At 47.6% G+C, this 15,500-nt stretch overlaps 1 protein-coding gene across 11 annotated transcripts in view; it reads right to left on the minus strand.

Moving 5' to 3' along the window:
• Positions 1 to 15,500, minus strand: part of LOC309400700 (chromodomain-helicase-DNA-binding protein 8-like) — a 146,461-nt gene that overhangs the window by 15,204 nt on the left and 115,757 nt on the right. For all 11 annotated transcript variants that reach the window (XM_081969320.1, XM_081969319.1, XM_081969325.1 and 8 more), the window contains 4 exons: positions 14,062 to 14,116; positions 13,266 to 13,461; positions 10,709 to 10,917; positions 2,528 to 3,097 (listed from right to left, as the gene is read on the minus strand). In XM_081969320.1, coding sequence (XP_081825446.1) covers positions 2,528 to 3,097; positions 10,709 to 10,917; positions 13,266 to 13,461; positions 14,062 to 14,116 — 1,030 coding nt within the window. The remainder of the gene's footprint in view (positions 1 to 2,527; positions 3,098 to 10,708; positions 10,918 to 13,265; positions 13,462 to 14,061; positions 14,117 to 15,500) is intronic.

A 15,500-nucleotide genomic window follows, 5' to 3' on the forward strand; every position in this document is an offset into this window, starting at 1 on the left:
AATTCCCCAGGAACGTGTGATCAGAATTTGGATGCTTGGCAAACTGACTCGTGTTTATGACGGTTGCAGTGTCCCGGGATCATGGGATGGTCACCTTCTGCGAGCTTCGGACAAGCGAAGTCCACAGGGGAGACAGGTTCTCTTAACAACGGTGTTACCAATTGAACCGCTGCAGCGATCCACTTAATGAAAGTCATAAAATTAGGGGGGGGGGAAAATCACTTAACAAATGTCTCGCCTACCAATGTAAATTTGGGGGTAAATTGTGGTCATAATTTGAGGACTACCTGTACTACAGTGCTAATAGAGGGGTTTTGGGGTGGTGGTAGCTTTTAAGTAAGGTCATGTATGTCCCTTTGCTAAAAGTTAATCCAGGCTGGCATTGATTCAATGCTTGGCAAGAGGACCAGCTGAATATCTCCTAGTGTGCCGTTTTACAAGTTCCACAAAAAAGCGAACGTCAAAATATTTTGGACATGCGATGCGGCACCAGGAAAAATACGGCATACTTCCACTTAGTCATCCAAGGAAAGATTAAAGGTAAACCAGGTCCATACAGAAGAAGGACATCATGGCTTCAAAATCTAAGGGACCGGTTTGGACAAAACTCAGCAGCACTTTTTCCTCTTGCTGTTGATCAAAATAGGATCGCCAAAATGACAACCAACGTCCGGCGATGGATATGGCACAACAACAAGAAGTTAGTTAACAAACAGTCCGTAACTACAGCACAGGTAGCTAGATTCTGTGCAGAAGCACTGGGGATTCGGCAGAAAAACAGGTGTCTAATCCACCATGGCTATTTTATACTACAAATGTGGCAAAGCCCTTTGCACTACCTATTCCTTTTAGTATTAAACTGACTACGGGCCTCACTTTTTATGGATTGTAATTTTAGTATAGTTAGACCATGTGACAGATTGGATTTTATCATAGATTTTACCTGTTTTTATACTTCTATTCTAAAATGTTTAATTGTATATTCACTGAGTGTCTTTATTTGTTCTGGTTTCAGACAGTAATAAACTATCCTGACTCCTGAGTTTAAAGGCTATAGTTCTGTTAGTGGAGAAATAAGGGACAGAAAAGGCTTTTAATAAACTTGAGTGGTAAAAAAATGCTTACTATGGAATGCTGTATTTCGTAAAAGACTGCTTTAGAGAAAATCAAGTATAATCATAAATAAAAAGGCTTGGCTTTTAGAAGAATTGCAGATTGATCCAGCAATGATAGATTTACGACTAAATAAATGAGACAGGCTACAGATACGTTCAGCCACTAACACATCCCACACAACAAAATAAACCAGTATTAGCGACAAATAAACTGGGGTTGGATTCCGTAATATGCCTGTCAGGACAATCTATGTTTGGGCTGTTGGTGTATGTTTAATCAATGTTTAAGCTGACTTATTGAATTGGTGTTGTGGCAGACCCGAGCAGTGAGGAGGTTGGGGAGTAACTTGGGCCAATCCTGGAGTCTGTTGGGTGCTCTGGTCAGAGGCAGAGATGGGGCCAGGGCCATCCGACATTTATCAGCTACCTTAGGAGTTGGAGATAAGTGGGGAAGAAGAAAAGCTGGAGCCTGTTCCCGATGCACGCATTTACAGAGCTGTCAGGAGAAGGGCACAATTAAGGAACAGAGGTCAATTTGGGAGTAAAGGCACAAGTGGATGCTAAATGGCTCCTCCCACAGGGAATAAATAGGAGCAAAAGGGGAAGTTTGCAGGAGACAATTTAGTTCGTTTATTATCGTGAAGATTTGCATATCTGAGTTTGTGCCTCACAGAGATTCTTTGCCAGGTATTTCATTGTACAGAGTTGCAACTAGAAACTCTCGGCCTGGCATTTATCCAAGGACTAATGAGGTCTGTTGCTGCAATTAAACCTGGAAAGACTTATCGCCAGGACTTTTCTGGATGTGAATGCTAGGAATTCACATTAACCAAATAAAAAGGGTGGGTTTTTTTGCAGGACAAGAAGTCTGTTTTGTGATTCTGTGAAATGTAGGTCAGAACAAAAGAATTCTTGTGAACTCCCTAGAAGAGGGGAGACAGTTTGGAGAGCCTATAAAAAAGGCAAGTTAAAAATACCCTTTCTATCAACAGGCATTTCTCTCCTGCCCTTGCATTCCGGAGCTGTCAACAGTTTCAGCAGTCATTAATGGCTGCCTCGCAGCTGCCGGTAAAAGGGGCTTTTCCCGGATCACCAGAGACTTTGCAATGTCTCTGGGATCAACAGGATGTGCCCATTCCTGTCACCGTCTCTACGGGACAGTTTAGGTCCAGATGGAACGTCCAGTGACCTGGATATCGGCAGCAATCTTGGAGCTCCAAGATCGCCCGACCATTTCACTGTGACGTCAGCTCCGCGTCTCCAGGCATTTCTCAACTTTAGTAGATAGGTTGTCTTTTTGGCCAATCTCTCCTGATTTTTTTTTAAGCAAGGAAGGCCTTGGCTATTTCTCTTCAGGAGATGAGGGGGAAAGAAGAAGTGATATCTTTAAAAAAATCAAAACACCAACTCACCCTCACTGTCGTCAGAGCAGCCCGAGGAGGACGAACACGACGATGACGCAGAAATCTTGCTGAGGTCAAGTTCAGAGTCAGAGTCCTCGGCCGATTCAGGTTTGGGGGGCAAGGCGAGCGGATGTGGCGGAGCAGGTGGCTCATTCAAAGGTGGAGCAAGGAGCAGGGGAGATGGAGCAGCCGCCATGCTGACCCCTGGAAGGGGTAGCCCTGTAGGCTGGGCTGGCCCTGGGGGCGGAAGAGGGGGTGTCCCTGTGCCCCCTGCCCGACTGTGCAGGTGGCTGAGCCGAGCCGCCAGGAAAGAGAAGTCCGGGTCCTGCATGATGGTGGTGTCGGTTTGGCTAAGACCGTGGCGGGCCACTCCCCGGAGCAGCTCTCCATCGTGGCGTCCGCACTGCCACCACGGTGGCATTTCAGACCCGGGAGGCTGGCACAGGGCAAGGCGCTCTTCCAAGAGGGGATGGCACAGCACTTGCTCCCGCAGACGGCGCAGGAGATCAATGCGGTAGAGGGTGCGGGAGGCCCGCTCTTCTGTGATGGGTTCGATGAACAGGGTGGGGTCTGGAGACTCTGGAGAGGAAGGGAAAACCGGGTGAATCTGGAATCATTCTACTTCTCGCTCTTTTCCTCAGTTGTTTCTCTTCTGTTCCACCCCATCCCTCCTGGCACACTGCCTGAAGCCCTTATAGCAGAGGTCCCCAACCCCTAGTCCACAAACTGGCACCGGTCCATGGCATGGCAGCAACCGGTCCGCGCAAACAAGCGAAGCCCCATCCCCGTGAAGCAGGCGGCACGTGAAACCACGCCCCCTTCGGTCCACGGAAAAACCTCTCTCCACGGAACCGGTGCCTACTGCCCGAAAGGTTGGGGCGCATGGCTTTATAACACCAGTTCAGAATTTTAGCAACTTTAAGATGGGCATAATTTAATTCCAGTAAATGTCTGGAATTCTGGGAGCTGAAATTCACCCATATTGAAGTTGTTGAGATCGAGAAACGCAGCTTTATTGTTGGGGCTGCAGTGCCGGGCTGTGGACTGGAAGGGGTGTGGTTTCATGTACTGCCGGCATCCCGTGGATGAGTTGCTTTCTCTCTTTCTTTTTTCCTTTCTTTCTTCCTCTTTCCTTCCTTCCTCTTTCTTTCATTCCTTTCTCTTCCCTCTTTCCTCTTTCTCTCCTTTCCTTTCTTTCTCTTCCTTCTTCTTGTTCTTAGTTTCTTTTTCTTTCCCTTTTTTTCTCTTCCTTCCTTCTCTTTCTTTCTTTCTTTCCTTTCTTTCCCTTTTCTTTCTCTTTCCTTTCCTTTCCTTTCTCTTTTCCTTCCTTCCTCTTCCTTTCTTTTTCTCTCTCCACCTTTCCTCCTCTTTCTTTCTTTCTCTCTCCCCCCTTCCTTCCTTCTCTCCCCCCTCCCCGTCCCCCTTGCCAGTCTGCCCAGCCAGAAAAGGTTGGAGATCACTGACTTACAACTTATTTTGAGACATGTCCCCAAGACCCTCTACATTCACATCTCCAATGTGATTGGAATTAAAAACCCTCATTCATTCCCACTAATCTCTGAAGATTGTGGACAAGACTCACGGACTCTTTCAAACAGGCAGTTTATTGCCTTTTTTTAAAAAAAGTGAAATGTAAAAAAAAAAACAAAATAGGAACGACTTAATATTTCTTTCCATGTTTTGAAAAGCTTCTTTCCAGGGTTCCCTTAATTATCCCTTATTAGAAAATGCGCTAATAAACTTTTCTATCTCTTGATTGTTCACATCCGTTTAACAATTAATCAGTGGAACAGAAGTTGCCTCCAGAAGTTGTGAATGCCCCAACACTGGAAGTCTTTAAGAAGATGCTGGATAGCCATTTGTCTGAAATGGTATAGGACAGCGATGGCGAACCTTTTTTGGCTCGCGTGCCACAAGTGGGGGGAGCGCGGGGGGGTCGTGTGCGGGCGTGCCGCACCCATAATGCAACGCGCCCCCAGTGCGCATGCGCGCACAACGCGCCCATTTTTGCATGATTTTTTCGCCTTCCCCAGGCTCCAGAGGCTTTATAGGAGCCTGGGGAGGGCGAAAAGAGCCTCCCCCGCCCCCCCCCCCCGGAGGCTTCAGGGAACGTCCGGAGGCTTCCCTGAAGCCTTCGGAACACTTAAAACCTCCCCCCCCCCCCCGGAGGCTTCAGGGAACGTCCGGAGGCTTCCCTGAAGCCTTCGGAACACTTAAAACCTCCCCGCCCCCCCCGGAGGCTTCAGGGAACGTCCAGAGGCTTCCCTGAAGCCTTCGGAACACTTAAAACCTCCCCGCCCCCCCCCCCCCGGAGGCTTCAGGGAACGTCCGGAGGCTTCCCTGAAGCCTTCGGAACACTTAAAACCTCCCCGCCCCCCCCCCCCGGAGGCTTCAGGGAACGTCCAGAGGCTTCCCTGAAGCCTTCGGAACACTTAAAACCTTCCCGCCCCCCCCCCCCCCCGGAGGCTTCAGGGAACGTCCGGAGGCTTCCCTGAAGCCTTCGGAACACTTAAAACCAACCTCCGAGCAACCCGGACTTCCGGGTTGCTCGGATGGTCGTTTTAAGCGCTCTGAAGGCTTCAGGGAAGCCTCGGGACGGTCCCTGAACAGGCACGAGACGTGCGTCTCCATCGCCCGGGCCCGGATCGCCTCCACCGCGCGGCGCCTCAGGCTCGGCGTCCTTGCGCCCGGCCTTCAAATCGCCGCCGCCGCCACCGCCGCTAGGACGGGCTAGGCTTCAGCCGCGCCACCCTCGCCTCCTCCTCCTCCTCTACCCGCGCCATCGCAAGGATTAAGGCGAAAGGGGGCGGGGGCGGGGAAAGCGAAGGGGGCTTTGTATGATTTTTTCGCCTTCCCCAGGCTCCAGAGGCTTTATAGGAGCCTGGGGAGGGCGAAAAGAGCCTCCCCCGCCCCCCGGGAGGCTTCACGGAACGCTCGAACGCGGTGCCGGGGCCCGGCAGGCAGCGAACGAGTCGGAGCCTGCCGACTGGAGGAAGAGGGTGAGAGGCTGGTCCTGTGAACGGCGGCAGCAGCGGCGACAATAGTCGTAACTTGCCGGCGGGCCGCCCCGGCTGGGAGACAAAGGAGGGGAAAGGCGGCAGGCAGCCGAGTTGCGACTATTGTCGCCGCTGCTGCCGCCGTTCACAGGACCTCTCACCCTCTTCCTCCAGTCGGCAGGCTCCGACTCGTTCGCTGCCTGCCGGGCCCCGGCGCCGCGTTCGAGCGTTCCGTGAAGCCTCCGGGGGGGGGGGCGGGGGAGGCTCTTTTCTCCCTCCCCAGGCTCCTATAAAGCCTCTGGAGCCTGGGGAAGGCGAAAAAATCATGCAAAGCCCCCTTCGCTTTCCCCGCCCCCTTTCGCCTTAATCCTTGCGATGGCGCGGCTAGAGGAGGAGGAGGAGGAGGCGAGGGCGGCGCGGCTGAAGCCTAGCCCGTCCTAGCGGCGGCGGCGGCAGCGATTTGAAGGCCGGGCGCAAGGACGCCGAGCCTGAGGCGCCGCGCGGTGGAGGCGATCCGGGCCCGGGCGATGGAGACGCACGTCTCGTGCCTGTTCAGGGACTGTCCCGAGGCTTCCCTGAAGCCTTCAGAGCACTTAAAACGACCATCCGAGCAACCCGGAAGTCACTTCCCGGTTGCTCGGAGGTTGGTTTTAAGTGTTCCAAAGGCTTCAGGGAAGCCTCGGGACGTTCCCTGAAGCCTCCGGGGGGGCGGCGGGGGGGCTCTTTTCGCCCTCCCCAGGCTCCTATAAAGCCTCTGGAGCCTGGGGAAGGCGAAAAATAGCTTTTAAAAAGGTGAACTCAGCTGGCCAGCGCGCGCATGCGCGCTGGCCAGCTGACAGGGCAGCGCCTCGCGTGCCCTGACAAATGGCTCCGCGTGCCACTTGTGGCACGCGTGCCATAGGTTCGCCATCACGGGTATAGGATTTCCTGACTAGGCAGGGGGTTGGACTAGAAGACCTCCAAGGACCCTTCCAACTATGCTATTGTATTGTATTATTGTATTGTGTTTTCTCTCCATTCCTTTCCCAGTCTTCTGAAACAATTTAGAAGTAGTATTTGGGAAGTCACAAGAGTCTATCTACTTCTGTTGATTAAAACACCCTTTAAAAAAAAAAGCCTCAATCTTAACACCCCCCAAAAAAGTTGCAACTGCTTTTAAAGTTGCATTAACATGTACATGTCTTGGTATATGTCTTTGTTATATGTATGTCTTGTCTATATATTTATTTCATATGTTTTATTGTACGCCGCCCCAAGTCCTTCGGGAGAGGGTGCGGCTAAGAAATAAATAAATAAATAAAAATAAATAAACGAGTGGTTCCTAATTGTTTCTCAGGCTCACGCAGATGCTGAAAGGAAGAGAGATATTGTAAAATGGAGAAATAAAAAAAAGTTGGGACCTTGACATTAAATATATATGTGCATGTATGTATGTATGTATGTATGTATGTATGTATGTATGTATGTATGTATGTATTTGTGTTGCAACCCCTGGTATGACTAAATATATATATATAATTTGTGTTGTATTTGTGCTGATAAATAAATAAAGGGAGACTAGTATAGATCCATTTCGAGCTATTTAGCTCTCATCAGCTAGCCATACTCTTACTGGGATTTGAACCTGGGCTGTATTACATATTAGGCAGGAATCTTATGTAATACAGCCCAGGTTCAAATCCCAGTAAGGGTATGGCTAGCTGATGAGAGCTAAATAGCTCGAAATGGATCTATACTAGTCTCCCTTTATTTATTTATCAGCACAAAGACAACACAAATATAAAAAGGCAACATTAAAAATAAAAATATGGTTTTCTGCCTGGATGGTTTTCTGTGATAGAGGGAGTAGTGACCTTCCTCCCATATTTAGTCATACCAGGGGTTGTAACACAAATACATATGTATGTATGTATGTATGTATGTATGTATGTATGTATGTATGTATGTATGTATTTGTGTTACAACCCCTGGTATGCTGGTTTTGTTGTATTCGGGTCTTTTCCCGTGTAAGGTTGAGATTGTCTTTGCAACGTTTCGGCAGGATCTCACCTGCCATCTTCAAGCGATTGATCTTCATCTTCAATCTTGAAGATGGCAGGTGAGATCCTGCCGAAACGTTGCAAAGACAATCTCAACCTTACACGGGAAAAGACCCGAATACAACAAAACCACTTGGTACACAGATGACTTACTCTCTGTAAACAATACTGTGGGGAGTTAAGACACCCCTAAAACCCCTTGGGGTGTGTGTTCGGGTGAGATACAGCCTGTTGTGCCTTAAAATGGATTCTACTGTACAGCGCAGTAGAGTTGCCATGGTAACGGCTTCACAGTACTCCACAAGGGGGCTCCCTCTGGTAAGGGAGAAAATCCAACATGAGATATTATGTTTGGTCCGGACATTTCCCCCCTATAAATAAATACCCGGGCAACACCGGATTATCAAATTATAAAATATTGATAGAATTATGGGTTATCAACTAGTATTTAATAAATAGCAGAAAAAAAGGGTGTTGAGCTCACATTCATGATAAATCTGAACTGTTTTTCTCAGAGTTCTTTTCAAAATCCACACAGCCTTAATAAATAAAACGAATATAAAAAGATTTCCGCCCAATTGCGAATGGCGCACCAGGCCAACCTTGGCAGACCACAAAAAAATCGGAAACAAAAACTTAATTTAACATAAAACAATATGAACAAGTCCATCGAATCAGTGGAATCAAGTCAATTCAAGGAGGTTTTTTTTAAAAAAAAACTTCCTGGCACGACTCAAAATTGTGGCACCTCACTGGAGCTGTCTGTCCCATTCATAATTCTCGAGTTGGATCCTAGGTCTAAATTTTCAGCACTTAAACTGGGAAGGACTTGAGGTATTCAGATCAGATTTTGCTAATCCTAATCCAGGGCTCAGGCTAATCCTTAAGGTGTTTCTAGTGGGAAGAGGTTCTAAAACAACAGAATTAAAAAGGAGAAAAAAGATTGGCAAGAAAAAAATGTAGAAATTTTAAGATCAAGAAAAAGAAAAAGCTAGGCAAATGGGTAGAGAGAAGAGAAGATAAAAGAAGTGAAGTTCCTGAGAGACTAAGAGAAAATGGTTGAAAGGAGGAAAGAAAGAAAAGGATTTATTAGTAAAATAGAATGAAATTTGGTAAATATAGCCAATGGTATATATTCAATACAATGGGAAGGAAATAGATTAATATTATTACTTGTGGATAACTAATTACCATATTTTTCAGAGTATAAGACGCAGCAGAGTATAAGATGCACCAAGATTTTGAAGAGGCAAATAGTTTGACTCCCTCTTCTTTGGGGCAACCCCTGAGATATTGGAAGACTGCTATGATGTCTCCCCTAGTCCTTCTTTTCATTAAACTAGACATACCCAGTTCCTGCAACGTTCTTAATGTGTTTTAGTCTCCAGTCCCCTAATCATCTTTGTTGCTCTTCTCTGCACTCTTTCAACATCTTTTTTACATTGTGGCGACCAAAACTGAATGCAGTATTCCAAGTGTGGCCTTACCAAGGCATTATAAAGTGGTATTAACACTTCACATGATCTTGATTCTATCCCTCTGTTGATGCAGCCTAGGACTGTGTTGGCTTTTTGGGCAGCTGCTGCACACTGCTGGCTCATATTTAAATGGTTGTCCACTAGGACTCCAAGATCCCTCTCACAGTTACTACTATTGAGCAAGGTACCACCTATACTGTACCTGTGCATTTTGTTTTTCTTGCCTAAATGTAGAACCTTACTCTTTTCACCATTGAATTTCATTCTGTTACATAGTGCCCAATGTTTGTCAAGATCCTTCTGTATCTTAAGCCTATCTTCTGGAGTGTTGGCTATTCCTGTCAGCTTGGTGTCATCTGCAAATTTGATGAGTTCCCCATTTATTCCCTCATCCAAATCATTGATGAAGATGTTGAAGAGTACTGGGCCCAAAACAGAGCCTTGGGGTACTTCACTGCCTACTTCCCTCCATGTAGATGCAGTTCCATTGAGAACTACACGTTGAGTGCGGTTGGTCAGCCAGTTACGAATCCATCTGATGGTGATGCTGTCCAACCCACATTCTTCTACTTTTATCTAGTAGTAGGTTACGGTCTACCTTATCAAATGCCTTACTGAAGTCCAAGTAAACTATATCGACGGCATTCCTCTGGCCCACTAATTCTCCGGCTTAATTTTAATTTCTTCTTAATATATAAACAATATTATTATTTGCCTCTCCGAATTAATCAAATTTAACATATCATTTCCATCTATTATTCTGTTTTACTATTAATAACATATATTAGCAAATTTAATTTTATACAGTAAACATTTCATTTACCATATTTTTCGGAGAATAAAGACGCGCCTTTTTCCCTCAAAAAAAGAGGGTGAAAATCTGGGTGCTTCTTACACACTTAATACAGCATTTTTGCCTCCCAGAACCTGTCCCCTTCACCAAAATGGCAGTGCAGAGCATGTAGACCGTTTTTTGCTTGTTTTTGCCCCCCAGCCCTCAAGAGCACTCTACAAGCCTCCTAAAGGCGATTCTTGCCCTTTTTTTTGAAAAAACAAAAAATGGGCCCGTTTTCGTGAAAAACGGGGCGTTTTGGGGAGGTTTGCAGAGTGCAAAAACTTTTTTAATTCTCCAAAGCACCTGGGGATAAGACAAGAAGCAATGGGTGGAAACTAATCAAGGAGAGAAGCAACTTAGAACTGAGGAGAAATTTCCTGACAGTTAGAACAATTAATCAGTGGAACAGAAGTTGCCTCCAGAAGTTGTGAATGCCCCAACACTGGAAGTCTTTAAGAAGATGTTGGATGGCCATTTGACTGGAACGGTATAGGGTTTCCTGCCTGGGCAGGGGGTTGGACTAGAAGACCCCCAAGGTCCCTTCCAACTCTGCTATTGTATTGTATTGTATTGTATTGTATTGTATTGTATTGTATTGTATTGTATTGTATTGTATTGGTCGATTTAAATCAGTAGTAAACAAGGCTTGATTGTATTGTATTGAATATGGAATGAAAATAAGCTGACTGAAAGGTAAAATGAAAATATGATGTAAAATGAACTATGTATAATAGAAGATGTAAAGGGTTATAGAAGAAGTTAAAATATGAAACAAAAAATAAAAAAAACTTTGGGGGGGGGGGGAAGAGATTTTTCTACCCATTCCAAACTCTGCTACTAACCATCACTTGCAGCTGGCGGAAGGCGGCACACCTGTCGACACATGGCCACGAAACCGTGAAAATATTTGGCTAGGCTTTCGTCCGTCTTCTTGTCTAAGCGGGCAAGGGTCCGAAACCGACTCCAATGGAACCGCATCGTGTCTGGATCGTATTCCACCCCAAACGTGGACACCACACGATAGAAGTCCGACTGCTCACGGCGCGTCCACCTTGGGGATAACAAAGAATCGTTGAGCTCCTTTTCGTGGCACGTCGAACCCATTTGGCAACAGGGTTTTGCCCGCTGCTGATCGACAGAATGAATCATCCGACTTTTCTCTAAAATGCCCCAGTGAAGAATTTTTTTTAAAAAAATCTCTCTACAGCAGGGGTGTCCAACTCGAGGCCTGCGAGTTGGATCCGTCCCGTGGGGTGCTTAGATTTGGCCCACGGAGCTGCCCTGGAAAGAGCGAAGGACCAGCCCGTGGTACCTCTGCCAGCGGAGCCCCCTTTTCGCTGGCGGAGGGTTAAAGGAGGCTGTCGCAGCCGGAAACGGAGTTCGTGAGCCCATTTTTGCTGGCAAAGCGCTTGGGCCCCCGACATAAGTGATGTTGAGCTGGCCACTCCCACCTCAGCCTCCCCCCCCCGCCTCCGGGGTCAAACACAACCCTGATGCGACCCTCAATGAAATCGAGTTTGACACCCCTGCTCTGCAGTGATGCAGGTAGTTTGGGCTAAAGCAAGGCAACCAACTCAGAAGTAGCTCAATAATTCTGTGATTGATGATGTAGAAGAGCGGGTAAAGCTGGAGGGTGGCGTTAAGCAAGTCACCAGCCTAGAATCATTACGTTCCCATAAATGATCCCAAGTCTAATCCTTCTTGAATTCAGTGGACCCTTTTCAGGCTCCAACTCAGTACGCAGGTAGTCTTCGACTTACAACAGTGACCGTTCAAAGCTACAGCGGCGCTGAAAATAAGTGCCTTATGGCCATTCCTCCCAGTTATGACCTTTGTCGCAGACCCAAGATCATGTGAACGTCATCGTATGAAATGCAGATGCTTGGTTCATACTTATGACCGCTGCTGTGTCCCAAGATCACGGGATCCAAAATGATGAACCTCGGTGATTCACTGAACAACTGTGGCAAGGAAGGTCGTAAAATGAGGCAAAACTCACTTTACAAATATCTCACTTAACAACATACATCTCGGGATTAATTGTAAGTCGAGGATCACCTGTATTGACCTTTAGTCCATCAGATTCTTTTGCAAAGGTTTGAGCAATGAATCTTAACTGCAACTTAACCTAGGTTCCTGATACTTTATGAGGGATTCAGTCGCAGGTTCAAGTACCGTATTTTTCCATCTAGAAGACGCGCCCGTGTTTCATGCAGAGCAGCGATGAGTAACCTTTCTGTTTTGGGGTTCCAAAAATGTGAGGGTCATGTGTGACAGCGGGTGTTTGCACCCATAATGCAAAGTGCGCCCCCCTGAGCCTCTCGGTAGCGCTATCCGCTTACTGTGAACAGGCTGATTACAGAGCGCACGAGAGGAGGCTACACTAGACAACGCTCTTAGCTGAAAGGAAAAAAGATCTTGTACCAAGGAGAGGCAGCTAAATTAGTTCTTTCTGGGCCGAAGACTGAGTTTAATCTGGGGAGTCAGAGGAGGAGCAGAGGGAGTGGCCTTAAGATTTCCCTCAGTCTCCGGGCAGATGGGCCGTGACAATACCCAGATGTGACTCCTCCCAAGCCCCACTTCGGAGACCTCCTGCCCCCACCGGGCGGGCTGCACTGCCGGTGTGCTGCTTGCCGCCAAGCTGACCTTAATATTTCCTCCGGGGGGGCTGGAGAGGCCACTTTCGCCCTCCCCAGGCTGCAGGAAGTCTCCGGAGCCTGGGGAGGGTGAAAAACGGGCCTACTGGGAGTTCAGAAACAGACCGTTTACGCCCTCCCCCGCCCCCTGGAAGCTGGAAATGGTCCATGTCTGACCTTTCGGTAGGCCCATTTTACACCCTTCCCAGGCTCCGGAGGCTTTCTTGGAGCCTGGGGAGGGCGAAAACGGCCTCCCCCGGCTCTCCGGAGAGGCTAAAAATCAGCTGGCTGGCGTGCGCATGCGTGCCGGAGCTGACACGGGACAATGGCTTGCATGCCCGCAGAGATGGCCATAGGTTTGCCATCGCAGATGTAAAGTAAGTGAGTAAGCATGCTACAAGCCACCCCTGTGCAGAAGCCATCTTATTAGAGAGAGAGTAATACAAGAACAGAAAATGCATCACAGGAACAATAGAGATGAAACCTAGAGTGGCAATGTGACACAGGAAACGACCGCAGCAGAGAGGAATGACAGAGCTGCATATAATGTAGAGGGCTTGTCGGGCATGTGCAGCAGAGCTGGAGGACGGGGATGGGCCACGCCTTCTCTCCTCGGCCTCCTGTGTATAAGACGCCCCTCCGTCTTCAAGCAAATATTTTAAAGGGAAAGTAGCGTCTTCGACACGATAAAATACGGTACCTCTCCTGACCCAGCTTCTCCAAATAGAGAGAGCGGGATTCCAAAGCAGGCCCACAAGATTACCTCTGCTGCTTCTCTCGGCGCACCATCTCCTTCAGCTTGAAGGCGGCCTCACAACGCCGCCGCCGCCGATCCCCCCGCTCCGCCGCCTCCATCTTCAGTTGCTCGCGCTTGTAGCTCCGCTGGAAGGCCGTGATTAGTCGTCGCAAACGGGCGGTGAGCGCAGAGGCTGGAGGCCAGAAGAGATTCCCTGGCTGACCTAGAGAATTATGACAGGGACGGTGGTGTGACTCGTGCGTCCTCCAGTTGACCCTCTTCCCATGGTAGAGATAGATTACAGATTAACAGAAGGGACCTTGTAGGTCATCTAGTCCAACGTCACCACCACCCGCCCAAGCATGAGACCCTACACCATTTATGACAGGTGACAGTCCAATCTCTTCTTGAAAGCCTCCAGTGATGAAGCCCCCACAACTTCTGAGGACAACTTCTGTTCCATTGGTTGATTGTTCTGTTAGAAAATTTCTCCTTATTTCTAGCTTGAGTCTCTCCTTGATTTGCTTCCATCCATTGTTTCTTGTCTGGTCTTCGGGTGTCTTGGAAAAAGCCTTGACCCCTTCCTCTCTGTGTCAGCCCCTCAAATATCATGACTCCCCTGGTCCTTCTCCTCACTAGATTAGCCATGCCCAGTTCCTGAAACCATTCATTGTGTTTTAGCCTCCAGTCCCCTCATCATCATGGTTGATCTTCTCTGCACTTTTTCTAGGGTCTCAACATCTTTTTTACAGTATGGTGACCAAAACTGGGTCCAGTATTCTAGGTGTGGTCTAACTAAGGCTTTATAGAGTGGTATAATTACCTTCATCCCCATCCACCACCGATATGTCTTCATCCATCATCATTAGCGCTTCGCCCTGGAATGGAGACATTAGTTTCAGTTTCAGTTTAGTTTCAGTTTATTAAATTTATAAACCGCCCCCTCTCCCCGAAGGGACTCGGGGCGGTGTACAGACAGAAATAAAATATACAATAGACAACAAAAATACAAAACCCCAGACAAAACAAATTGAACACACAGTCTGTACAATAGTCATGAACTAACTGATGATTAAAACCAATTAAAACCAATTAAAATACCCCAAAATTTAAAAATTTGAAATGCCGGCCAGGAAGGTCAGGATTAGATTATAATTATGATTGCGATTGGGCCAGGCCAGCTAATTGGAACAGGTGGGTCTTGAGTTTCTTACGGAAGGAGCGGAGATCAGCAGTAATTCTAATATCGGGGGGGGGGGGGGGGGGGGGGGAGGTCGTTCCAGTGCAATTAAACTGCCAAGTACCATTACAGTTGGGGATGATGGGTTTTGTCCTAAAAGTCACACGTTTGCTTTACTTGTGGAAACAAGATCTGGGCAGTGAAAACGTGGAAGCAGATAGAAGTTTTCAAACGTTTCCCCCATGTTTCTCCATAACTCAAATTTCCCAAAGGGAAAAAATATATCGTTCCCGTTAGTTAACTTTGCCCTTAAAACTTCCCTCGGTCACGCAAACAGCATGGAGTGGGGGTGAGAAAGCAGCCTTGAAAGGTGCCAATGAGCCCTCAAGGCAGCCTACAAGCTGACTTTCCCGGTGATCGGTACATCTAGACGTAGTTTTAATTCATCCCCAAGGATGTCTGCGGAGAACCTCAGTCATCTAAGCCACAGTTGTCTCGAAGGTGCTTTTTTTCTAAAAGCAACTGGTTTGTGGATTCCCCCCCACTCCCCCACTAAGGAAAAAACAAACAAACACATTTTGCTTCTCATCCAAGAAGCGTCATTGCTTCTGGCAGGATGGTGGGAATGATGGAAGGAGTGTGTGTCTGTGTGTGTGTGTGTGAGAGAGAGAGAGAGAGAAAGAGAGAGACAGAGAACGAGACAGAGAAAGAGAGAGAGACAGACAGAGCGAGAGAGACAGACAGAGAGGGACAGAGAAAGAGAGACAGACAGACAGAGAGAGAGAAATAGACAGAACGAGAGAGACAGACAGAGCGAGAGAGACAGACAGAGAGGGACAGAGAAAGAGAGAGACAGACAGAATGAAACAGAGAGAGACAGATCGAGAGAGACAGACGGAGAGGGACAGAGAAAGAGACAGAGAGGGACGGAGAAAGAGACAGAGAGAGACAGAGACAGAGACCCAGATAGACAGAGAGGGACAGAGAAAGAGACAGACAGAGAGAGAGAAAGAGACAGACAGAAAGAGACAGAACGAGACAGAGACACAGAGAGACAGAGCGAGAGAGACAGAGAGAGAGAA

This window comes from Natrix helvetica (genome assembly GCF_964273705.1).
Source record: "Natrix helvetica genome assembly, chromosome: W".
Lineage (NCBI taxonomy): Eukaryota > Metazoa > Chordata > Lepidosauria > Squamata > Natricidae > Natrix > Natrix helvetica.